We start from the raw sequence: 27,003 nt of genomic DNA, 5'->3' as shown, positions 1-27,003 counted from the left end.
GGTGTAGCATCTACAAAGTATTTAAATTAGATTTTGTTCTTTCATTTCTATTTCTTTTCCTGAGTCCATACCACTTACTCTGTGCCTCACTATTTCTTTCACAACATACAAGTGGGTAAGAGATTGACTTCATAATTATTTTTGTTTGTTTATTTGTTTGTTTTGTTGTAGTTTGAGGCCACACTGTGGATGTTCAGGGGTTGGGTTACCCTTGGCTTTGAACTCAGGAATTACTCCTGGCAGGCTCAGAGGACCACATAGGATTCCAGTAATCAAACCTAGGTCTGCTGCATGGAAGGCAAGCACCCTTCTACTGTGTTATTGCTTCAGTCCCCTGATTTTGTAATATTCTTATAAAAACACTCAGCCTTGACATTTTATAGAGTGATACTTCTGATTTGAAAATATCATAGTCTGCTCTAGATTGTTGGCAAATCTTAGAAACTGCCTCTGGGACTAATGTGTGAATTTGTGAAATTCTGAGATTTATTATTCTGTAAATTTGTATACAGTAAATGAAAATTGAGAATTGTGAAAATATGTTTTAATCAATCTCAAATTACTTTAAAAACTATGCAAAGAGGTAAATGATAGTACTTGTGACTCATTGAAGAATTTTAAATGTTATGACCTTCCAGTCTTTTGGTACTGATTATTCCCATAATTGTTCAAATTTAGTAAATGAAACTGCAAAAACAAATGCTGCAGTTAAAGTATTTTTTTCCTAAAGTTTACACAATACAACTGATAGAATGGTAATGTTGTTATATGGTTAAATGAGAAACATCTGTTGGAAATATTCACATTTAACATTAATGTAAGAATATTTATTACATACTTATAGTTTCATTAGCCTGAACAAAAAGCTTAGTTTATATAACTTTAATATTTAAAGTTTTTTGACAGGATATTAATGTTATAAACTGCCATAGCAATTACAATTATTTTGAGAATATTATTTTTATTTCTACTGTTCAAGTCATGTTATGTAAAATCACAGTGAATGATTATTTAAACTTGAAATTGTTTTACTGCATGAATTCTTTATATTAATACATGTATATATTTTAGTACATATGTTAGAACTGGCTTATACTAGAATAGCCCACTTAAAGGTAAAAAGGTTAATAAAATTTTACTTCTGGGATGCTGAAAAATCATGAAGATTTTTTTTTTTTTAGTTTAGAGTTTGTTTAGTTTTTTTGGTACATCCTAATGAGATTAGACATAACTACTCAGACACTAGTTAGCCACTTAGCAGTGATTTTCTGACTAAATTCACTAATAATTAGTATAAAACAGAAAGCTAGGAGGATAGAGGAAGTAGGGCTTTTAGAACCAAATGCCTGAGATAATTTTAGCTGGGGCTTGGGTTCTTTGATTTGGGATATTAGGTTCTTGGGATGGATTTTCTTAAAACTTTGTAAGCACAATTTTTTACTTAGGTGAAATTTTGGTGAAATTAATGGTTCAGCTTTTGGATATTTTTATCTTATGGCTTTTGTTCTCTGATTTCCTGTCATGTTTATTGTACATGAAATAGTTTTAGCAGACTATCCCCTTTGGATGCAGGATACACATGTTTGTAGTTTAATAATTCAATAATAATATCTGCTTAATTAGAACATATTATTCCATATAATAACAATAATCACCATTTGCTGAGCCTTCCTGTTGTGTCATTAAATGTGCTAAATGTTTTCTATGCATGAATTCATCAAATGCTCTAAAGGTTTTTTTCTAAAGATGTAGATATAGTTTGAAGAGAGGCTATCTAATTTACCAAAAGTTACACATTGTGCTTTCTTGACTAACAACAAACACATTGCCTCTTTTTAATATAAAATGCATTGGACTTTTTATTATATCACATAACTTTAAATTTAAATTGATTTAATTGATTTAAATCTAAATTGATTTTATTTTGATAGCTATACTTTTGATATATTCATATTTCATTAAATACTTTAGAAGCAAAGCTCTCATTATTAGCACAGATTTCTGTGTTTCCAGTCTTATTTCTTTGCATCCTATAGTCCCAGACCACAAAAGCGAAATTTAATGAAGAGAATTAGCAAAAGTGAAATTTAATGAAGGGAATCAAAAAAAAGGTATAGACTGTAAGTAGCACCTATAGAATTGAGGAAGCAGTGAAACCTTATAGTACAAAATTTGATAACTTTAAACCACTTACCTATGGATTGTGTGCATTTTCTTTATGTGTTTGTATGTATGTGACTACATAAGACATTTATATATGTTTTAATAAGTTATGTGATTGGGAGAGAGAAGTTTGAAATTTAAGATCTGTTTTTCAACTGCTTCTTTCTATTGAAACTTGTATTTAAAAGTGCCAGGTTTATCCAAATTTACTTGAGGGAACATGGCAAAGAAATTCTCTGGTATTATATGTATGTTATTTTTGGCATGCTTAACAACTTTTGGAGAGAATATTTTCCTAAAAGTAAGAGAGACACATGATTTCTATTCAGATGATTAAGAGGGTAGAATCAGATTTTATTTTTTTCTATTCATTTGCATAGAATTAGACTTGACTTATAACCAATACCCAATAGTTGGTAGTGCATATTATTAACTAGAACAGTTCATCTTTATAAAACCGTTGATTTTAAAAAATATATTGTAAAACTTAACTCTTAGAGGGTAATCTGACTTATTGAAATTTACAAGAATTTATTTGAGCAAATATCAATTCTGATCAGGCAGTTCAATCTAAAACTTCTTAGGAGCACTCTACAGACAAAAATTAGAGAAGCCCTTTATTTGGCAGACATGGGTGTTATGCAAAGAGTATTTGAATGATTTAAACCTTATCAATTGACTTATTTGTGAAAATTGAGTTAGTTGGGTTAATAGTTAACCTTTGGTTTCGATTTATACCTTTAAGCATATATAGAAATTTGTTCTTAGATAGGTTTTAGCTTGCTTATGTAAACTATTAAGGATTAAATTCACCATGGTCTAAAACTTCTTGTTTAATTAATTGCGTACGTAAGAGCATCTAAAATTTTTTTCAGTAAATGCATATCTCTGAATACCTCTTGCTTTAATCAGAGTTACAAAATGGACTAAAGCAGAAATATGTAATTATTTTGAAAGGTCAGAATAGTTGTTAGGTATTAGTAGAAATAGACTGAAATACAACTGAATATATCAATAATTATAAAGAGAAACTCTGGGCTTTCTGAAGATATTTGTCATTCGATAAGGGAGCCAAACGTTTAGCATTTTCAGTATAGAAGAGAGTGCCATGATCTGAGAATATAAGTCTTGACTGTATTAGATGAATCTCAATGATTTAGAAATGATGCCTTTCTTTGGTTTGACTTCAGTGCATACTTAAATATAATTAACTCATCTTACTTTGATCCTGTGTTCATTAATAATCTGGTTTCTTTGAATGTATATATTCTTAGCGATGGTTAAGTTTTATATTATAAATATAAAGTCTACATTGTAGTTAAAGCAAGTCTCAGAGTTTGTTATTAATATAAACATTTGTAAACTGGTGTCTCTGCATGCTAAAAAATTAGATTTGTTTTTTTTTAGAGGGGAGAGAGAGAGGAGAGAGAGAGGAGAGAGAGGGAGGGAAGAGAGAGAGGGGAGAGAGAGGGAGGGGAGAGAGAGAGGAGAGAGAGAGGGGAGAGAGGGGAGAGAGAGGGAAGGGAGAGAGAGAGGGAGGGGAGAGAGAGGGAGGGGAGAGAGAGAGGGAGGCAAGAAATTAGATTTCTTTGTATGCTAATTAAGAGTCAAATTAGTACTTCTCAACAGTATAATATAGAAATATGCATAATTTTTTATAAAAATACAAACCCTCATGGGTCAGAGAGATAGTACAATGAGTATGGTGATAGTCTTGTCAACTAACCCTGACTTAATAACTGACAACCCATATGGTTACCTCCACCCCTCCAAGAGTGATCCCTAAGTGCAGAGCAATGAAAAAGCCCTGAACACAGCCAGGTGTGACCGCAAAAATTGACCACATAAATAAATACAAAATCTATTTTTGCAGTTAATTCATCTATTATTACAACATACTCATTATTAAGCTTCAAGAATCAATCAAAGTGATAAAATGCTGGGATATCTATGATATCATGAGGAGCTGGCATCAAAGAAAGATTATTGGTCTTTGTGAACTTTGCCTCTAGACTGAAGATAGAACATAGAGTAGTATCTAATTATGCTCAAAATAGTCTCTGCAGAAGAACAGTCTTCAAGCTTTTAAATTAGTACATATTGCATCAAATATTTTTTGGCCACACCCATTTGATGCTCAGGGATTACTCCTGGCTAAGTGCTTAGAAATTGCCCCTGGCTTGAGGGGACCAAATGAGACGCCTGGGGATCGAACCCCATCTTTCCTTGGCTAGCGCTTGCAAGGCAGACACCTTACCTATAGTGCCACCTCTCTGGCCCCACATCAAATATTTTTTACTTCATTTTTAGAATGTATTGAGTAAATTTCTGTAGAATGAGTGAGTGTAATGAATTTAAGATGTGACTTTCAAGCTTCAGTTTATATATATTTAATATTTATATATTTTTATTTTTAAAAATTAATTTATTTAAACACCATGGTTACAAGGTTGTTCGTGATACAGTTGTTTTTTTTTCACAGTTATAAAGTTGTTTGTGACTGAATTTCAATCATGCATAATGTACAGTGTACAATATTCATCAACAGCCTACATATCCCACCATCAATGCCCTCAGTTTTCCTCTCACTCTCCCGGGGCCTGCCTCAGATCTTTTTCTTCTCATTCTGTCTCTCTTTTCTCTTCCCCCACTTCTAAACACTGATTAGCAATATTGTTACTGACACAGTATCATGCCTATCATTTTATCTCCTTTTAGCACCCAGTTCTTGTCCAGATTGATCATTTCCAATTATCGTTGTTAGAGTGATTCCTTCTTTACTCTAATTGTATCCCATGCTATTTGTGACAAACTTTTTTTTTTTTTTTTTTTTTTTTACCATGGACTGGTCCTCCAGGCCCTTGTTACAGATATTGTATTTATTATTCTGCATTGTATACTCAGAATGATAGTATGTGATCAGCAAATTTTTGTATGAGTGAGGAGATTCAATTGTCAGTCTTGACTCTTGAATAAGAATCAGTTAGGAAAATAACCCACACTGGAAAGACCCCACTCTCTTTCTTGAAGTATAACCGAAATAAAAAAAAAAAAACCTGTACATATTTAATGCATTGATTCAATCAGTTCACAGATAAGTACATACTTATGAAACTATCACCATAGTCAGTGCCATAAATATACCCATTACATTTTTATTTTCTTTATTCTTTATTGTTTTGTAGAATACATGGCTTAACAACCTGTGTATATTTCAGCTATTAATACATTTGTTATTTTTGTTCTAATGTAGACTGAAAAGGATCTTACAACTGTTTTGTTTGACTATAATTTCACCCTTTTCTTCCTGTAACATTTTATAGTGATGTACTGTGGAAAAAGGGAGCCTTCAAAATTTTAAAAAGGAAATTTTTTGTTTTGTTTTTGGTCGGGGGACTGTGAGGCATTGCTATATTGTAATGTTGTTAGTAATATAGATACACTGTTATAAAATAACAGTGGCACCTTATGGTACCTATATTTTCTTATAGTTTCATTTTTGAGTATATAAAACATTGGAGCTAATTTAAAAGTTAATGAAGGTATAATGGTTGGAATTTGAAATTTTTATTCACTGATAACTGTTGCTTGAAGCAATCCTCTGAGTGTTGAACAGAAATAAAGCTCCTCTCTTTTAGACTGGTGAATTTTGTTTGTTTGCTTGGTTGGTTTGATTTTGGGGTCAAACTGGTAGGACTTAACTCTTGGCTATGTTCTTAGGAATCACTCCTGGTGGGCTCTGGGGCAGCCATATTGGTTTCTAGAGATTCAATTTGATTCTGATGGATACAAAGAAAATGCCCTCTATACATTTTCAAATCTAAAATTTGTTTTAAATGTTAGTGTCATAGCTTAAAATAATAGTAGGATTTTGTGTATGCCATGGTGAATTCTTAATGTAATATAACCCACAGGCTATTTTTCTAAGGACCTTGCCCAGTGTGAAACACAAATACATAAAATTTTCATGTACTCTGTCGTACAGGTAGTGGGTAAGCTAAAGTCTTATTCACAGATGATCTGCACTGGGAAGTTACATCTTAAAGGCAATGCTAGAGATCCAGTGAATGAGATTTTTTCATTGGGGAAAACACTACCTGTATAGATTAGACTCTATAAAACACATTTTTGGTGTGTATATTTCCTTTTGGCTACAGTTCTTGATTATGAGGTTAAAAAGTATATATAACTGCAATTTAAATATTTGCTTAATTACATGGTCTTTAAAATTGGAAAACTTTCTCTATATTATGCCCTAATGGAAAAGTTATGTGAAGAAAAGACTGAAGCTATGGTTCACTTATTCAGCGTTTCAGCTGTTTTAACAACTGGTTAATTATGAGATCTTTTTAGCCAAGGTTTTGAATAAGGCATTGGATAAGGATTTGTTAGCAGGAAAATATGCACTTTTATTAGTCACTATAAACTACATACTAAGTTTTAGGTAGCTATAATTGACCTGACTGTTCCTATAAGAAAATATAGGTACTCAAAAAAGAAAAGCTTCTTCAATACCTGATGCTGGGAAAACAAGTCATCTACATGCAAGAAAATGAACTCAGACCTCAGTCTAGCATCATGTATAGAACTAAAATAAAATTGGTTTTTAGATGTAGATGTCAGGCCTGAATCTATAAGTTACAAAGAATACAATATAGGCAGAACTGCCCATGATATTGAAATTAAAGGCGTCTTCAAGGATGAGACAACTCTAATCAAGTAAGTGGAAGCAAAAATAAACAAATAGGACTGCATTAAATTAAGACGTTTCTGCACCTTAAAGAAATATGGTGACCAGGATACAAAGATTGCTATGGAATGGGAGAGTATACCCAACATCCATTTGACTAAGGGTTATGATATCAAAGGCATTCAGAGAACTTAACAAGAAAAGAAAAATTCATCCCCACGAAAACTCAGAAGAGATGAACAGAAACTTTCTCAAAGGAGAAATCTGGATGGCTAAAGGTGCATAAAAAATGCTCCACAACATTAATCATCAGGGAAATGCATATCAAAATGCCTATGAGATATCTCACACCACAAATACTGTTAGTAAAAATGAAGTCATAATAGATATGGAGGTCTCACAGTGGGTGAAGTGAGTTAGATGGAAAGAGACAACATAAAGTGATTGTACATATGTGGGATATAAAAATTATATATGAAAAACTATCCCAATATAATAGAAATGATGACCTGGAGAACTGGTTGATGGTAGGAAGCTTACCACAAAGGGAACAGAGAATGCACCATTGTGACAATGATCATGGGAAATGATAACTCTGAACAGAACTGGTCCTGAAAGAGGTAAAGTTATATGCATAATTTCAGTAACAGTATTGTAAACAGCAATGCCTGAATGAAAATGGGGGAAAGAAAGTAAAAGTCTGCCATAGAACACAGGCTGTGTGTGTGTGGAAGGGTGGGAGGGAAACTGGGAACATTAGTGGCAGGAAGACTATATACAATGATGAAGGGATGGATGTTGGAACATTGCATGACTAAAACAGCCAACAACAACTTTGTAACTGCGAATCTTAAGGTGATTCAATAAAAATATTAAAGAAATTTGCCCTTACCTGGTTTTCTTCCTTCCTTCCTCCCTCTCTCCTCCCCTCCCTCCCAGTCCCTCCTTTCCTCCTTTCTCCCCTTCCTTCCCCACTCTTCACCTCGCTCCATCTATTTCTCTCTAATTTCTTTTACATTTTTAGAGACACTCTGTGGTGGTCAGGGCTTAGTCCTGGCTTTGTTCAGGATCACTCCTGGTGTTACTCAGATGGTGTTACTCAGTGGTGTTGGGGATTGAACCCAGTCTGGATGTTTGCAAGGTTAGCTCTTTACCTGCTATACTATCTCTCCAGCCAAGTTATTATATTTCTAAGGTCAATCTAATTATTATTTAGGAATGCAAAAATTTAAGTAGTTTATGTTTTCAAGTTATCAAACTATTCTAAGTGAACTTAAATTTTTTGTGAGACATTGCAGATTTTTCTTTTTTAGATTAAAGCATTAAGTCTTTTATTATAAATGTGAAATATTTTATAATAAATATTCAACTATTTAGGCCTATTATCAAATTGCACAGTCTCTTATTCTATAACAAGTGATATCCAGATGACAATTAACTTTTGTTTAGTTTAACATCTAGTACTATGTCTATTGTGCTGTGATGTAGGCCCACACTTAGTGACTTAAGTTAGAAGCAGTTTTATTTGTAATTCTGTGGGCCAGCAGTTTAATCTGTACTTAGTCTTGAAGATTTTCTTCTGGTTTCTAGTGGACACTTAACTGTGTTCTCTGGTTTTTGGTTGGGATGTCAGTGTTAGTTATGTTGAGCTAGACTTTGGCTTCTCTTGTTTTCTGCTTTCCCATGCTTCAGTTGGCAAGTTCAGTTTTTTGGCTGATTCATAGTTTGAAGATGTGTGGAACTGTGTTAGGGAAATAATGTCACCTTTGCTACATTTTTTTGCCATGAAAAGTCGTAGAACTATCTTAGGCAGAGAATGACTAATTGATTTTCCTCTCCCTAAGAGAAGAATCAAAAGTCAAATTTCAAGGTAATATGTATATAAAGATTGGAGAAATTATGGCCAACTTTGCAAGCAATATATCTTATGAATTTTTAAAACTTGATGATGTATTTTTTTCTTTTCCTTTCAATGATTATTATTTTGTGTTTCTCTCTAATCTAGGTTTTCTTTTCCTTTCCTATGTTGGAATAGTGTTTTTGAAAATCACTTTGCTAGAATTATAATTATTAATTAATGAATAATTAATGAAATAAATAATATTAATTATTATAATGGGTTTGAGATATTCTGCTTCAAATCAAGGGTATGGCAGTTGCAGCATCTTTAGCCAATTTCTAGACTTATGTGATTTATTTTGAAGAACAGATATAGAAGGATAGAGTATATATAGTATATAGAAGGATACAGTAGTTTCTTTTTTTTTCTCCTCATTTGTGTGAAGGAGGAGAAAATAAAAACATTTAAACAAGTGAGAATATATTTAAAAATATTCTTTACATATTTCCTGATTCATAGGGAGCCTTCTAGGCACTGCAGTGTGTACTATGGCTTAGTAGTAAAATGGACTCCAGTGAGTAGGTCAACCTCAGACAATATTTCTTCATTCATTTCAGTTTTACTTTGCTTGAATAGTTTCTTTAGAATAAAATTATTTTATTAGATATCTACTCTTGTTAGCTAGTTTTATACATGTGAAATTTATTGTATGATTAAAACAAATATTTTTGCCTTAAGCAATTTTTAAAATATAATTTTGTAACTAAGGTATTTATATGCCTTGATTTTATCAGGCACTTAAAAAACTGTAATCTAGGACTGGAAGGATATCTTTAAGGTGAGAAACACATGCTTTGCTTGCTGGAGGCCTGCATTTGATCCCTTATACCACATGGACCCTGAGCATTAATCTGTATGGCTCCCAAAATAAAACAAAATAAGTGACACATATTCTAGATTATAACAATGCCAGAGCTTTGGTTACTGAGAAAAAAATAAAACTATAAAACTAAGGGGTTATTTGCATCTAAGTAACCAGTTATACTAAAATAGAAAATTAGGCCTGGCGATATTAGACAGGAGATACGGTACATGAGGCCTACCCTTGTTCAAAATTTGGCCCTAAGTATGATCCCGAGTACCCAAGAGAATGTTCTTTGATCATGGAGCCAGAAGTAAGCCTTGTGTCGCAGCAGGTATGTACCTAATCAATCAATGAGAAAAATGAAAAGATTTTTATTAAATTGATTGAGAACATATTTATTTGATCCACTCATGTGGGCTAGATAAGTCAAAAAAAATTAGCAAGTTAATTTTATCAAAAAGTGATGACCTTATAAATGAAAGTGAAATCATTATAAAAGTAAAATGTTATTTTTACAAATTATTAATATACTTTTGAGAATGTAGAAAGTTAATTAAAGTTTGATATATCCTTTATATGTATTTATGATCCACAGTTGAATCTATCTGGACTAGGTGTATTCCAGTTTCTCAAAATCCCCACTTGGGATGTCTTGGGAGCATTATCAACTATTAGATTGATAAAATGTTGACTGAGACTATTTCAGTTTGTATTTGTAAATGAATCAAGATTTTATGGCTATTGTCTTATATTTGAGGAATGCGATTTATGGAAGAAATATTCATTTTTTATAAAATAGGAATTAAAAATATAATTCGTAGTAAGACATTTTAATGCCATGTAAAATAAGGGAAAACTTTCAAATAAAACTGTCAAAATGACTGGTAAAGTTGACAGTTTCCTATGCTAGGATATGTTTAATCAAAATCTATACACTGATCTTTTATGATCAGTAGAGGAGGAATCCAGTATCTATAGTAGAGAAGAGAGGTTTGTTAGATAGTTTGCAGGGTTTTTCAGTGCTTAAGAGGACAAACAATGTCTATGGGGAAGGGAAATTTTCAGCTGAGAGAAGATGGTGCTGAAAGGTATAGTTTTATATATGAAACCCTATCATGGTACAAAACATATAAGCAGACTGGTAAATGGAAGGCCAATGTAGTGAAGGATGGGTTAGGGGAGGGAGGAGACATTGTTGCAGGGATTGGTGTTAAAATATTGTATACCTGAGATCAAATCATGATTAACTTTGTAATTTCACTGTGACTAAATTAAAAAAGAGAAAAAAATTTAAAAAAAAAAGAGATTATATGGGTGTCCCAGTTAGCTCTTTTCAAAACTGTGCTTTCTCTTGAACACATATTTTGCTTGCTTATCTCTGTTTCTTTGCTTTCTTATTTCCCCTGTGGAGTAGCCTACAACCTCTCTTGAACATGTTTGTATTTTTCTCTCACTTCTTTCTAAAACTGAAAAATATAAAGAAAAGAAAAAGATTATATGTGTTGTTCTCTGTTAAAAATCTCCAGGCTTCCTCTACTTTGATAGTTCAGATGGGCACAATTTTGTGTACCTTTCAATAAATATTGGCAAAGTTTAAAAATAATTTTGGTTGGGCATACTGATTATGGAGCATGTTCTTGTCTTCTAGTGTGTAGAGGCTGGAGATGCTGCCAAATATGCAACATACCTTAACTCACCTCCCACATCAACAAAAGAGAATTATTATACTTTAACTGACATTACTGCTGAGGATGAGATATTACCTAGAGATGTGATTTAAGTGAGGAACTGAGCAGTAATTTTTTTTTTTATTGTATGTGCATGTATACACTTTTTATTTGGGGTGTGTGCTAACTTGGTGGTGCTCAGGTTTACTTCTGGCTCTGTACTCAGGGATCATTCCTGGGTACCATACAGAATTACAGGGATCAAACTTGGAGCAACAATGTGAGAGCAAGTGTTCTAGAGTCTCTTCACCCTCCCCCACCCAGCTTTTATAAAAATTTTTTTAAAGCAAAAAGCTTTTTCCCTGTATAGTTTCTGTGCAATGATTGGGGTCAGATACCTGCTGGGTTATGGAGTTTGAAGATTTATTTGCTAGAGGTAACCTTCATTTAGTTTTAGTGCATCTTGCACAGGTGATCATCAGGTTTCAGTCTTCAGTTGTAGGACTCATATGCATTCTGGTTATGGTGCTCCTTAGTCCTGGCTGTAGTGCCAAGGAAACCACTTCTGATGTAGGGATCATAGGCAGCATAGTGATTAGGCGTAGATGTCAAAACTGCCCAGATCGTGCACAACACGTGAAGTAGCATTAAGGATTGAACTCAGAACCTTTACTCTTATAAGACACCATCTCTCTCTCTCTCTCTCTCTCTCTCTCTCTCTCTCTCTCTCTCTCTCTCTTTCTCTCTCTCTCTTTCTCTCTCTCTTTTTCTCTCCTTCCTCTCTCTCTCTTTCTCTCCCTGCTCTCTCTTTCTCTCTCTCTCTGCTCTCACTCTCTCTCCTCTCTCTCCCCTTTCTAAGCTCAGCTGGTAGTCCATCTATCTAATTTTTGACACTAATCTGGGCTGAAATGATGAGGCCTACTGATAGTAGTACATGTTTGAAGTATAACATACATTTTCAACAGCTTCTTCGTATGCACATCACAATGAATTCTATTCCTCTCACTGTTATGTTGGCCTTCATACCACTCTTTAGAGTCTGTCATCTCTATTCTTGATCTCACCAGACTTGCTTCATTATAACTCATTTCTTTAAAATATGCTTTTCATTAACTAGTTAATATAAATGTAACCTGATAATTTGCCATTTTTAAAAAATTGGTGATATCATTCATCTCTCCCAGTGATTCATGATAAATTCAAATGATTTTTTTCTCAATGATTTAAGACAATTTTGCTGAAGTTTTTAAGATGACCAGTGTCTGTTCGTCTAAACTTGTCATGGCTATAAAATTTACAAATTGCCACTGATACAAATTTCCCTTGATGCTTTATTAAAGCAAATTTTCTTGCCCATTTATATTTAAAATTATGTAAAAATTCAAATACGATATTAGAAATATGTATATATATTTATATAAAGATAATTATATCTAACAACTTAGTGATAGATAAAAATATCAATGGAGCCTAACTGATCATAAGAAATTAACAATACTGAGCATGCTTTTCATATCCAGAGGAATAGCTCACAGGATTCAAGGACAGAGCTTTGCATATGGGAACCTTGTTGTGATTCCCCAGCATTGCAGAGTCCCTGAGCATAGAAATACTTGTGGGTATTTTTGTGTGTAAATCCAGAAAGAAGGAAGGAAAAGGGAATGTAGAAAGAGAGAAAGGAAGGGGGAAGGAAAAAGAATGATTTTAGTAGATAGCTTATGGTTTTAGGGTTAACAGAAATCATCCCCTTTTGTATTGAAATGTACGTGATATAAATAAACTGCTCTTATTTGTAGCCAGGTACCAACAGAATCCAAGATGAAGTTCTAATGTCATGAGATAAGTGGATATAATGTGATTACCTTTTTTCTGCAATATTTACTATTAAGTACAGAATACGATTGATTGAGTAGGTTGGTGTTTTCTCAGATAAATCTCAAATGTAAAAGTAGTTTAAACGACACTTTTGGAGTAGTGTGATTACTAGTATTTGAATGTTTAGTTTTCATAACTATTTGGCAATATTTTACTTTCTGCTCTTTTTATAGAACTGAAGTCATACTTTAACGAATGCCAGTTAGGCTTTGCTCAAAGCTTTATTAAATGAAGGGAGCAGTGTAAGAAGAATAGCTCTGACACTGAGACCGTGTATCAGGAACCACCTGCTTTCCTTGAGGCTCTTTTTATTAAAATATTTATCAGACTATTTGTTGTTATAGTCAGAATTTCCATGTGAATGTATTGGCTGGCATCCATACATACCTCATTTTGCTATGCCCTGTACACTAAGAAATTATATTTAGAAGTACTTTCTGAATTTTGTTGCTTCCACTCTTCATTAGTCTGGTTTATTGTTACTAATTAAATTTTAAAGACTTAAGCGGCCAAATCATATTAGTTTCAGAGTGCTTTGGATATTGTGTATACTTGTTTGAGGACATCTACTTACATTACAATATTAGTATAAAATATTAGAATAAGAATTGAGATGAATATCTCAGTAGAATAGAATAACTTTGTATTTGTGTGTTATTTTATTCTACTTAGATTTTGATCTTATTCTAATTTTATTAAGAGATAACATTTGTATCAAAACATCATACTTTAGTAGTTATCTTCAGAAGATCTATGTATCTGATAGTTATGATTTGTGTGTATATTTTGAGGCTTTTTTAAACTTTCTGTACTGTATAATACCTTCAAAATTGCTGCTTGAAAAATCTAAGCATTATGAGATATGGTTAAATATCTAATAATAAACTTTTATTTTTTACTTATTTTGGGGCCATGCTCAGTGGTGCTCCAAACTTCTTCCTGACTCCACTCAATGATTACTCTTGGTGGTGCTGAGACTGAACTGGGGTGTCTGTGTGCAAGACAAGCACCCTCTTAATGGCTTTACCAGTTATTCTATTTTTCTAGCACCGAGCCTGTAATTTAAATGAATATCTCTTTTGTGCTTATCCCTAAAGAATATGTCCCACATGTTTTTATGTCTAGGAACTTGCTTTTTCAACTACTTTTGATTATAATTTAAGGTAAGCATCTATTCATGTTATTGATAAATTTAAATGCAGTAGATATTTCTGTATTTAATAAATAATCCAGAAATATAAATTCAGCTATATACTTGTTAGTGAAAAATACCAAGGAAATAATAAGAATGCTAAGATGAGGCAGCTTAAGAAAAACCTTTGTTCATTTTTTTGTAAGCCATTTAATTACAACTTTTTGGAAAAACAAAAAACAAAATTTATTTTTCTATTCGTGATTATTTCTCCAAATAAATTATTATTAGGTTATGAACATTTGGTATTTCTTATGACTAAAATGTCATATCAGGAATATAGTCTTCATTCTAAAATCCTATCCTCTTCAGTGCATGCATTATGAATACACAGTTTAAGATCCTGGGGGGAAAATCACATGATATTTTGGGTTTTGCTATTTTTAGGTTTACAGATTGGTAAATAAGGTACAAATTATAACATCTATAACAATAGACATTTTATTTGTAACAGTAGAGATACTAGTTTATACAGTATTTTGATTTAGAATATTTTGGGAAATATGTTCCATCCTTTTTTTGAGGGTAGCCCAACATCCAGTGACGCTAAGGGGTTACTCCTGGCTATGCACTCAGAAATCGCTCCTGGCTTGGGGGACCATATGGGATGCTGGGGGATTGAACTGTGGTCCATCATAAGCTAGTGCTGGCAAGCTAGATGCCTTGTCGCTCAGGCCACAGATATGTTCCAACTTTATGTAGAGTCTTAAGGATGAATTATATATGCAAACCAAAATTATTTATTTATCCACCTATACCTTCAATTATTAACATCTATCCATCTACTATTGCCATTTGTTATTCAGCTATATATCCATAATATTTACATTAGATATGCAAGAGTTCATACAAATATTTGTGGGTACCTAAATTTTTGATTTTGACGTTTAGAGAAGGACTTATTTCTTTTGTTTAGTATATGGTCCAGTTTTTTTTTTCTTGAAGGTGGCTACATATAAATTTCACATGATTTTGATTATATGCAACTAGAATATAATACAGAATAGAGCTTTGTTTGTTTGTTTGTTTGTTTGTTTTGGTTTTGGGTCACACCTAGCAGCACTTGGGTTACTCCTGGCTCCATGTTCAGAAGTTGCTCCTGGCAGGCTCGGGGAATCATATGGGATGCCAGGGTTCGAACCAATGACCTTCTGCATGAAAGGCAAACGCCTTACCTCCATGCTATCTCTTCGGCCAGAGAATAGAGATTTTTATGATAGATGTAATCACTGGTCTTTAAGACTCCTCTCTTTAATCATTTTGGAATCTATAACTAATAGCTAATTGTCGATAAACTTAGTTTTACAATTGCTTGAGACTATTATCTGTTAATTCTTGATTCCTTTTTACTTTTTGAGCACAACTAAGCAACCTACATTGAAGCGAACTTCTCATTGTTTTAGACTTATTCAGTTTTGAGTTATGATTTAAAAACATCAGTTGTAACTGTTATTTAATACTGTTGTAGGCTTCTTGAAAAACTTTATATTTCAAACTTTTTATGCCTGTTAGTGAGAAATACTGAATCTTTCTTGTTGATTGAAGAAGAAAAAAATTCTACAGAAATTAAAGTTTCTTAAATGTTACCTGATACAGTGCAAAGTGTGGATTTATTGTTTCTTTGATGTAAATGAGTACAGAAAGCACCAAGGAAGAATCTTATTATATACACACAAATACACACACACATATATAAATATATAATCAAGGATTGAGTACTATCTCACTGATCACCTTAAAGGACTCACAACAAAAACCTTCACAATAATGAGATATCTCACCTTTCTCTAATATTGAAAATTTGAGTTGTCATAGTGACATATTATTTGTATGCAGCCTTTCTGTGATCTCTCTAAAGTAATCTGGAACCTCTTATATATTTATGTGTTGCCTTGAAGGAGAAACCATGGTATCATGGTAAGCGTGGTTCTTATTTGAGGTTAATGTGAATAACAGTCTTGGATGGAAAATAGCCAACTTACTATAGTTGTCTTTTTATATTAATGAGTTTTTGGTTAGGGCCTGTCTTCTTTGCCCTACTGTAAACACAATATTGTTTTAGCTTTAACTTGATCTGATTCAATATAAAACCTTATCTTCCTCCCACCATGTCGAATGACTTGGTTTATTCTTAAATTGTTGCTGTTTTTTGGGGGGGGTTAATGGTTGTGTCTGATTTGAAAAGTAACAGCTGTGACAGCAGTAGGACAAAGAATGGCTTACTTTGGAAATCTGGCTCATGCAGTTTGCCTTCTTATTCCCTTAATATAGTAATATGTACAAATTTTAGTTTTTAATTGTAATATTTAGGTAACTTGAAAATTTCAAGATTTTTTTCAAGGTATTTTGTAGAAGTCTTGCCACCTCCACTTCTTTTAAATTTGATTTACTTAAATGACAAACTCTTTGCCAGAGAGACTATATCTTAACTTATTTTCTATCAGTTGGATATGGAGATAAGAAAATTTCACTATTTAGTGAGTTTTTTTTAAAAGCTAAAGACCCTTTCCCATTATTTGCCTTTTCAGCCACACTGACCTTTCTCCCTGTAAACCTCAGTTCCAAGATGAGAGTCTTAGATTTTATTTTCACTGGCCCACTGGCCATTCCCTTATTGTATTCTTGTATACCGAATAGCTTGAGGTCATCTAGTATTTGTCTTTCTCCATCAGAATTATTTTAGTTAACATGTCCTCTTTAGTTCTATGTTGTAGCAAAATAGAATATGTCATCTTTTCTAATTACTGAGTATATATGCAATGTGTATATATATATGCTATGTCTTTCTTATGAATTCATCTGTTTTGTTTACTTATATACGTTCCAAAGGTTGGTTATTCCAAATTATGTGACACTGTACATAAAAATGCTTCTGTTTTTTTATTTTGTTTTGCTTTTATTTGGGGGCCACATCTGGTAGTGTTCTGGGATTACTTCTAACTGCACTTGGGAATTATTCCTGATGATGCTTGGGGAACCATATGGGATTTCAGGAATAGAACTCAGGTTGGTTGCATTTAAGGCAAGTGCCTTACTCACTGTTCTGTGTCTAAGTCCTATGTTTTCCTTTTCGAAATAAAAACTTTTCCAATTTATCATTATTTTCAATTGTTATAGAATTCTAGGGGATTAGGTTCAAACACACATATGCATATAATTCTCATCACTTTCTCACCAAAGTTTTAGTGTTATCCAATAACTGAAAAGATCCCATTCACTTTTTTCTCTGGAAATGATCGGCTACCACTAAGTCAGGGTGTCCTTTTTTAGTCAAATTGTTTACTTAGATATCATGTTCCATACATGAGTGAAAACATCTGATAATTCTTCACTTGATCTTAGCCAAAAGGCCGAAAAGCAATAAAACATCTGATAATTCTTATGCTTCCTTATTTCACTTAGAATCACTTGAAGATACATTCATTTCGTTTTTTAAGGCATAATTTTGTCTGTTTCAATAAAAGTTATATTTCAATGATTTTATTTTGTGTATTTATATTCACACCATATCTTCTTTATCTTATCTGTTTCTGGACAATTAGAATAATTCTGTGTTTTGACTTTTGTGAACATAGGGGTACAAATATCCTTTTAGGTTTTCATATCTATCAGACAAATGCTTATGAAGACAGTATTGCTTTTATTACTCTTAACTAGTACCTGTTATCAGTCAGGAGCTTTCTGTAGAGTCTGGAGCTTAAAGATCTGGCAAACCAGTTTCTGAATGGAGGGTTTACAGTCTCCAATGCCTGGCAATGGCTATTATGTTATGGAGGCTCTTGTTTACTAGACCTGTATAGCTACAAAGGCACTTGTTTGCTGGCAACTGACAGTAACTGTACTCCCACCGCTAGCAGGCCTGGGAATTATTCTAAGGTCTGATGGCACAGTACTGGACAAGTTCTGTGACTCCACGTTTGACCATGCCTCTACTCCAAACAAATGTTCAAGTATTCCACTAAAAATACTGACTGTGAGCTCGGCAAGCAGTGGAAGGCCTGCTACATGTTTTCATTTTATCTCTGAAAGTCCTTTGTGGTCCTTTGCATTTATTTAGGCAGCCTGCTATTAGTCAGATGTGGACTGAGAGAAGCTGGTTTTGTTTAGTCTGGAGTGAGTGAGCACCTGACAGTCATCTCACTGCAACTCAAACTAGTTTGGAGTTTACTCTAAAGTAAACTCCAGAGTTTACTCTTCAGTTTCTTGCTTTGACAGAATTTAGATATGATGGCTCTGCCTGCAAGTAGCTACTGGCTTTTTCCAGCCTTGAATTTATTTTTTATTTTTATTTTATTTAAAAATATACATTTTAATATACCTATATTATTTGTTTTGTTTTTGTTTTAGGGTCACACCCATTGACACTCACTGGTTACTCCTGCTATGCGCTCAGAAATTGCTCCTGGTTTGGGAGGACCATATAGGATGCCAGGGGATTGAACCTTGGTCTGTCCTAGGCTAGCACTTGCAGACGCCTTACCTCTAGCACCACAGCTCCGACCCTTGGTTAACTATATTGTTAATGATAGTGTCAAGCAAACAACATTTAAGCACCAGAGCTACCAACAGATTGCCATTTCCCTCTACTATTTCCTTAAGTACCCTACCTGTATCCCCCTACCATATGCTCTGTTGACAGCTCTCCAGATCTGTTGGCCATCTGTGGTCATTTATTGTTCCTATATCCTATGTAGGAGAGATATTATTCTGTTTCTGACCCTTTCCTTCCGAATGACTTCACTTAGCAACTGTTTCCTCTGTGTAAATAGCATGCTTTTTCTTTTTCTTTTTTCTTTTCTTTTTTTTAAATTAAACCTAATACTGGTTATTTCATTACATCTATATGTCACAGTTTCTTTAATCATTCATTTGTTCTTTGACACTCAGGTTGTTTCTAGATCTTGGCTGTTGTGAATAATAATGATATGAAAATAAGATAGCAGATATTTTCTTGAAATAAAGTTTTTTGGAGCCAAGGTAGATTCCAAGAAGTGGAATTGTTATGGTATTTGGAATTCTTTATTTTTTGAAACATGTCTAGATTGTTTTGTAGTAATATGCCTTTTTTGGTTCATTGATTTTTTTTTTGAACCTATGTAGGATTTTTTTATGCAATGACAAATCTCTCAAACTTCCTTTATGATAAACTTATATTTAACTATAAGTTATATGTGTAGAAAGTCCTGTAGAATATTTTGCACTGTTCTCATTTCTACTGTTATGAAGTCAGACCATTAAAATTGAAAATGATCCATTTGCTATTTTTCTCTGGTATGAGGTGACTTTCTGATCCTTATGTTTAATTTAGATTATTCTAAGAATATATTTTAAAATATATATTCTGTAATTAGGAGATCCTGTAATTAGGAGAATATATGCAATGCCATGGGTAAAACCTGGATAGGGTATGTGCAAGCCAAGTGTCTTAACCCCAATACTTGCTTTCCATTGAGTAGAATTATTTTTTAGTATCTTTGAAGTTACATGAAAGAAATCATTCATCTATTTTTGATGGTTTGTGGGATAATTCCTTTAGGGGTTCATCTGGCTTTGCCATAGTGGGATTTATGTGCTAAGATTTAAACTTAATTTTCAGCTCATCATAAAGCATGCAGCCCTGATTGCTGAGTTGTCTTCTGACTCCAGGATGATTATCTTTTTTATAAAGGTTTTTCTTATTGATAAGAATTAATTACAACTAACTATTTTACATTTAAATAATAGTAAATAATAGTAGTCCATAGGGCTGGAGTGGTAGTACAAGGGGTAAGGCGTTTGTCTGCCTTGCCCATGCTAACCTAGGACAGACCTTGGTACGATTCCCTTGGCATCCCATATGGTCCCCCAAGCCAGGAGCAATTTCTGAGCGCATAGCCAGGAGTAACCCCTGAGCATTGCTGGGCCTGAGATAATTTAAAATTTTGTATATTTGGTTTTCTGAGACATAGGCAAATGATATCTGTGCCTGTTTATATTAATGTGCTATTTTTTTTTTGTTACAGGTTCTTTTGTTCTGCATCACAGCTGCCATGTACATGTTCTTTTTCAGGTATGTTGCATTATATCTATTAATTTTATATGATTAAAATATCAATAATTATAGTGTAATTAATATGTCCCTCTCAAGTAGCATGAATTAAAATAATTTTTACCTAGAGGAGTTAAATGTAAAGTATTGCTCTTAGTGGTTAGAGGAAAGAAACAGAAAGAGAAGACAGATCTACTCCCCTCTAACATTCTACTTATAGGTTCATTTTAGGAAGCTGAATATGTAAATTAATGGCCTTCAAATCTTAATGAGCACAATTTTGGGTATTTTGTTTTTGACCCACTCCTAGTGGTGCTCAGGACTTACTCCTGGCTCTGGGTCTTGGGGGTTCCTTAAAGACCTTGATATCAGATCAATACCTATAAGGTATACAGAAGAAAATGAAGGCAAAACACTCCATGACATTGAGACTAAAGGCATTTCCAAGGAAGAAACACCACTATACAAACAAGTGGAAGCAGAGATAAACAAATGGAATTACATTAAATTGAGAAACTTCTTCAACTCATAGCAAACAGTGACTCGGGTACAAAGGCTATCCATGGAATGGGAGAAATTATTCACCCAAAACCCACCTGATATGGGACTAATATCCAAGATTTACAAGGTATTAACAGAACTTAATAATAAAAAAAAAACAAACCCACAAATCTAAGCCCATAAAGTATTGGGAGAATAAATGAACAGACATTTCCTCAAAGAAGAAATATAAATGGCCAAGAGGCACATGAAAAAGTGTTCCACATCACTAAACATAGGGAGATGCAAATCCAAACAACAATGAGATATTTTCATTCCATAGATACTAGCACACATCATAAAGAACAAGAACAATCATTGCTAGCAGGGATGTGGGTAGAAAGGAACTCTTACTCACTGCTGGTGGGAATGTTGTCTACTCCAATCTTTCTGGAAAATAATCAGGATATTCTTCAAAAATCTGGAAATTGAGCTTTTATATGATTCAACAATACCACTCCTAGGTATATACCATAGGAGCACAAAAGCACATTTCAAAAATGCCCTCTGCACTACGCACTCTGTTTATTGCAGCACAGTTTTAATCCCCAGAATCTGGAAACAGCCCAGGTGTCCAACAACAGATAAATGGCTAAAGAAATTGGTACATTTACACAATGGAATACTATGCAGCTATTAGGAAAAATGAAGCCATAAAATTTGCCTATACATGTTTGGACATGGAGACACATTGTTGAGTAAAATGAGCCAGAGGGAGAAGGATAGACATAGGATAGTCTCTGTAGTCTGTGGGATATAAGAAAAATAAAAGAAATTATGGCAATAATATCCAGAGACAAAAGATATGATTGCTAGGAGGACTAGCTCATAACAACAACGGTAAATACAATGACAATGATAATGAGGGAGAGAGGAAGAATGCCTCTCTGAGAGACAGGCAGAGATGGGGCGGGGGAGGGTAAAGGGGTGACTTTGGTGGTAGAAAGATTGAATTGATGGAGGTTGGTGTACATTCTACTTCTGAAACCCCAGTTTGAAAATTTTGTAAATTTTTGTAAATGCAGTGATTAAATTTAAAAAAGTTTTGGGAGAGAGTGGAATATTATGCAGCCGTCAGAAGAGATAAAGTCATGGCATTTTCCTATATATGGATGAACATGGAATCTATTATGCTGAGTGAAATAAGTCAGAGGGAGAGAGCTAGACACAGAATAGTCTCACTCATTTATGGGTTTTAAGAAGAATAAAAGACATTTTTGCAGTAATTCTCAGAGATAAAAGTTAGGAGGGCTGGAAGGTCCAGTTGACAACATGAAACTCACCACAAAGAGTGATGAGTGCAGTTAGAGAAATAATTACACTGAGAACCATAATAACAAGATGTGAATGAACGAGGGAAGTAGAAAGCCTGTCTAGAGTACAGGCGGAGGTGGGTGGGTAGGAGGGACACTTGGGACATTGGTGATGGGAATGTTGCACTGGTGAAGGTTTTTTTTTTAATTGAGGTGAGTCAGATTTCGCAAGTTTCATCGATTTGAACTGCAAATTTGAGTCATTTTTTTTAGAATTCACAATCAATTATCCTATGACATGTGCAAATACTAAGATATTAGTATGTATACTAAATCTATACTAGCTACAGAGGCCTGATTTTTTTTTTTTTTTTGGTCTTAGGGGCACAACCGGCGGTCTCAGGGGTTACTCCTGGCTATCTGCTCAGAAATAGCTCTTGACAGGCATGGGGGACCATATGGGACTCCGGGATTCGAACCAACTACAATAGATCCTGGATTGGCTGCTTGCAAGGCAAATGCCACTGTGCTATCTCTCTGGCCCGAAGATTTTTTTTTATATTAAAAATATAATAATAGGGGCTGGTGAGGTGGCGCTAGAGGTAAGGTATCTGCCTTGCAAGTGCTAGCCAAGGAAGGACCGCGGTTCGATCCCCCGGCGTCCCATATGGTCCCCCCAAGCCAGGGGCGATTTCTGAACGCTTAGCCAGGAGTAACCCCTGAGCATCAAATGGGTGTGGCCCCAAAAACCAAATATATATACATATATATATGTATATATAATAAAGAAAAAAAACTTTGTTTCAGAAATTTGAACATTAGGACATATATTTTGACTTATATTGCAGATTGGCATATGTTGACAAAAGAATCCTTTATAGTTGCACTAAAAATTAATGTTTTTTTTCCTTAACTAATAAACCTTCTTACATGGATTCTACTACTAGAAGAGTAAGGAAGTTTACTGACTCTTTATGCTAAAAATTGCAAGAAAATAACTTAAAAAATGTTTTGGTTGGTTTTGGTAGAGCCTTCCATACTACCATTAAAAAAAGTATTAACTTAAAGTCCTCATAAAATAAAATTTATTGTGATACACCATGTCAGAAGTATCCAGTTGTCATTCAAGAACTCATTTATTTTCATGAATAAACAACATTTTAAGTGCTTTACTAACTGTTTACAAAATGGTTGGCATGGACATATCATAAATACAGAAGTTAGTGTATCAACATCCCATCACCATTCTTTGTTAGCAAGCTTTTATTTATTTATTTTTTAATGTCGAAGTCTGGAAATGGAACCAGATTAGCTATGTGCTAGCAACCCCCTACCTTGGGTATTGCCTTTCTGCCCCCATACAGTATTATCATTTTACTCACTTGCATTGTTAAGCAATTCTCACTGTATTTTTTTATTTTTATAATGTTTTTATAGGGTCATTTTTATTTAGTCTGTAAGTTAATTAGAATTTAGTTATAGTTTAATCGCAGCTGTAGAGGCATCATTAAAAAAGGTAATTTGTTTCAAGTTCTACAAATTGTATTAATATGTTGACAGAATAATTCCACCCATAAATTTGATATTCTTAACATTTAGGAGAAATGAAAAAAATTATTATAAAATGTAAAATTAGAAGTCAGAACAATAGTACAACTTATAGGCATATTGTAGGCTGATGCATGTTCCATCTCCAGTGTCCCATATGTTCCCTTAAGCACCTCCAGGAATAATTCCTGAGTGCAGAGCCAGAAATAATCCTGAACATTGCCAGGTGTGGCCCCAAACAAAAATAAATGCTAAAAAAAAAGTACAGTTTACAGATAATTTTTTAAATTTTATTTAATTTTGGGATCAGAGAGATAGTAGAACACTTGCCTTGAATATGGTTCATCTCAATTCATTTTGTGTCACTTTATATGACCCCTTTAGCACTATACTACTAAGAGTGATTTCTGAATGCAGAGCCAGATGCAAGCTTTGATCATTGTTGGGTGTTGGCCAGAAATCAAAGGAAAAAATTCTAATTATTGCTTTGGTAACATGGCTTTTAAAAAAAATTCCTCTTGCCATAAAAATATTCAGTGATACAGCCACCATCACCTGTAAAGTTAGAAAATATGTCTAAGTCCCATCTAGTTCAATTTATTCCTCCACCCCTTAGATAAGCTTAACAAATTGTCCTGAAGAGCTCTATAACCTATTCTTCAATGTGATTCTGCAGTGACAAAACTATCAATGAAGAAGCTTTCTCACAGACTGAATCTGAATCAAAGTGTTTCTTGATTTTGGAAATTCTAATACTTGTACTATAAGAAATAAATTTATCTTACCAGAGAAATCAGATTCTGCCATTTTGTTTTAACAGCTTGTACTGATAGAAAAATGGGAAGGGTTTTTTAAATTTCTTTCTTTTTTTTTTAATGTAAAAGTGATTTTTTTAATATAATTTTTATTTTGATCATAGTGTCTTACATATTGTTGACAATAACATTTTAGGTACATATTTACATAAAATCAGGGGGGATTCCCATCACCAAATTGTCCTCCCTACACCTCCGTTTTTGTCCTACCTCCCATTTCCTCTTCCCTCACCCCCAGGGCGGCTAGAATATGTGGTCCCCTCTGTATCCAACCCACTACTTAGTAGTCTTGCACCTGTTTGGTCTTGATGCCTCCCTTATCTCCCCCTCTAACTGTAGGCAGGACTAGCTAGTTCAAGTTGCATGGTTTTGCCGGAAAAAGAGAAGATATATAAACTGGGGTAAGAGTCTAATACTCCGAAAATGGGTGGAATCCTTCTAGAGGCTTTCATCATCGATTTGGGAGATGAAGGAGAAAAAGAAGGTGAAACACTCCACCATTACCAAAAAAAAGTGTCAATTATCCAGCGAGGACTCCAGCTATATCGATAAGCACCACAAAAAATAGACAAAAAACAAAACAAACAAAAACAAACAAACAAACCAAAAACACGCCATGGTCTTGAAATAAGAAACATGGCATAGCACATAACAAAAGAAGAGAAAAGAAGAGAAAAAAATAAGTATAATTGGGGACAACGATTTCAATAATCACACCCAAACAGAGAAATTGACCAAAATAGATAGGTAAATAAAAATAATAATAACAATAATAAATGAAGGTAAAAAAAAATATATATATATATATATAAAATAACCAAGGTTTTGTGCTTTTTGTATTTTTGTTTTTTCCCCTCCTGCCCTGGCACAGTAAATATTGGGGTCATTCGAAAAGGAATTCACTTGGCCTAAGAAATATGGGGTTTCTCCGTCCTTGGAGTATACTGTCATGGGATCAGCTCTAGACTTTGCTCAGGATCATTTATTCTCCCGGTGGTGTTTTTTTTGGTGTGTGGAAGACTACTGCTCTGTCCAGGGTGATACAATCAGAGCTCTGTGTTTAGAGGTCTCAGTATCTGCACAGATCCTGAGGTGGGACTTATGATGAAGTCAGTCTTTGTGGTTCTAGAGGTTCTGTTACCTCAGTGTCGTTTTAATCCATCTTTTGTGGTTGGTGATCTTGGTCTTTGCACTGAACCTAGGATGGCGCCTAGGATAGCCTCTTTCTTTGTGCTTCCAGAAGCCCCATTCTGTTGCAGTTGTCTCTGTCAGACCTTTGGGACTGGGGATCATGATTATTGTGCAAGTCATAGTTCAAACCCTAAACTAGGGCTTTTTTATTGGTCCCAAGATGTATACTGTCTGGTCCTGGTTCTAGTAGCCAGTCAAGAAAATACTTGAATTACCTACGTAAAAAAAATGAACAGAAGACTTGCTTTCTAGCACACGATAAAAGCTATTATCTACATGTAAACTTCCTTTATTGTAAAGGAAGGACTTTAAATGGAGTCTTAAAAATAATAATGAAGTCTGAATATATAACTGTCTTTGAATTAAATTCACTATTCTTTTGAAGGTCATATGCCAAATTATGGCTAGCATTTATTAAAAGATCTATTGGGTTAGCCCAGACCAGAAATTCCAGCTGTGTAAACTCACACATTTATACCCTGCAGTCATAATTATGATTTGTTTTATTTTATTTGGACTTGAGATAAGCTCTCTTTTGAAAATAATGAGATTAAAGTTATTTGGAATGGAAAGTAATTTATAAAAGTATAAAAGTTAGATGATGGCTGTGGAAGTATGATAAAATACATATAGATACTTTATAGAATTAAGTTTTGCTTAAGAGGTGTTATGATATAAGTGCTTGGGTATACTTTACCTATGGAAATTTATTATGATATAAAAGGATGTAAAACTACTCTGTAATAAAACACGGTATCATGTGAGTTGGAAAAGCAAGTATCCAAGGGTTCTTTTCGTTAATTTTTTGTGGAAGTGGGTCCCACAGTTGCCAGTACTCAGGGCTTACACCTGGCATTCTGTATTCAGGTATCATTTTTTTTTTTTTTTTTTGGTTTTTGGGCCACACCCAGCATTGCTCAGGGGTTACTCCTGGCTGTCTGCTCAGAAATAGCTCCTGGCAGGCACGGGGGACCATATGGGACACCGGGATTGGAACCAACCACCTTTGGTCCTGGATCGGCTGCTTGCAAGGCAAACGCTGCTGTGCTATCTCTCCGGGCCCCTGATATCATTTCTGACAGTGTTCTGGAGACAGTATGTGGTACTGGGGATCTAACCCAGATCATCTATGTGCAGAACAAGTCTTACTCTCCCTGTACTCTCTCTCTGGCCCCAACCAGAGTTTTTTTTTAAAGTAGATGGTCTTAAATAAAGATGATATTAAGGTGAATTAAAAATAATTTTCTTATGGGGCTGGAGAGATAGCACAGTGGTAGGGTTTTGCCTTCTGTGCAGCCAACCTAGGATGGACCTGGGTTCGATACCTGGCATACCA

General features: G+C 34.1%; 1 protein-coding gene across 1 annotated transcript in view; it reads left to right on the top strand.

The window, feature by feature from the left end:
• TMEM135 (transmembrane protein 135) overlaps positions 1-27,003 on the top strand; it is a 163,869-nt gene that overhangs the window by 72,579 nt on the left and 64,287 nt on the right. Inside the window, exon 6 of the mRNA XM_049780052.1 lies at positions 20,295-20,341. Within this exon, the coding sequence (XP_049636009.1) occupies positions 20,295-20,341 (47 nt within the window). The remainder of the gene's footprint in view (positions 1-20,294; positions 20,342-27,003) is intronic.

The sequence above is a fragment of the Suncus etruscus genome, chromosome 9 (assembly GCF_024139225.1).
Source record: "Suncus etruscus isolate mSunEtr1 chromosome 9, mSunEtr1.pri.cur, whole genome shotgun sequence".
In the NCBI taxonomy this organism is placed as follows: Eukaryota; Metazoa; Chordata; class Mammalia; order Eulipotyphla; family Soricidae; genus Suncus; species Suncus etruscus.
This window is presented reverse-complemented; position numbering and strand designations above follow the sequence as displayed.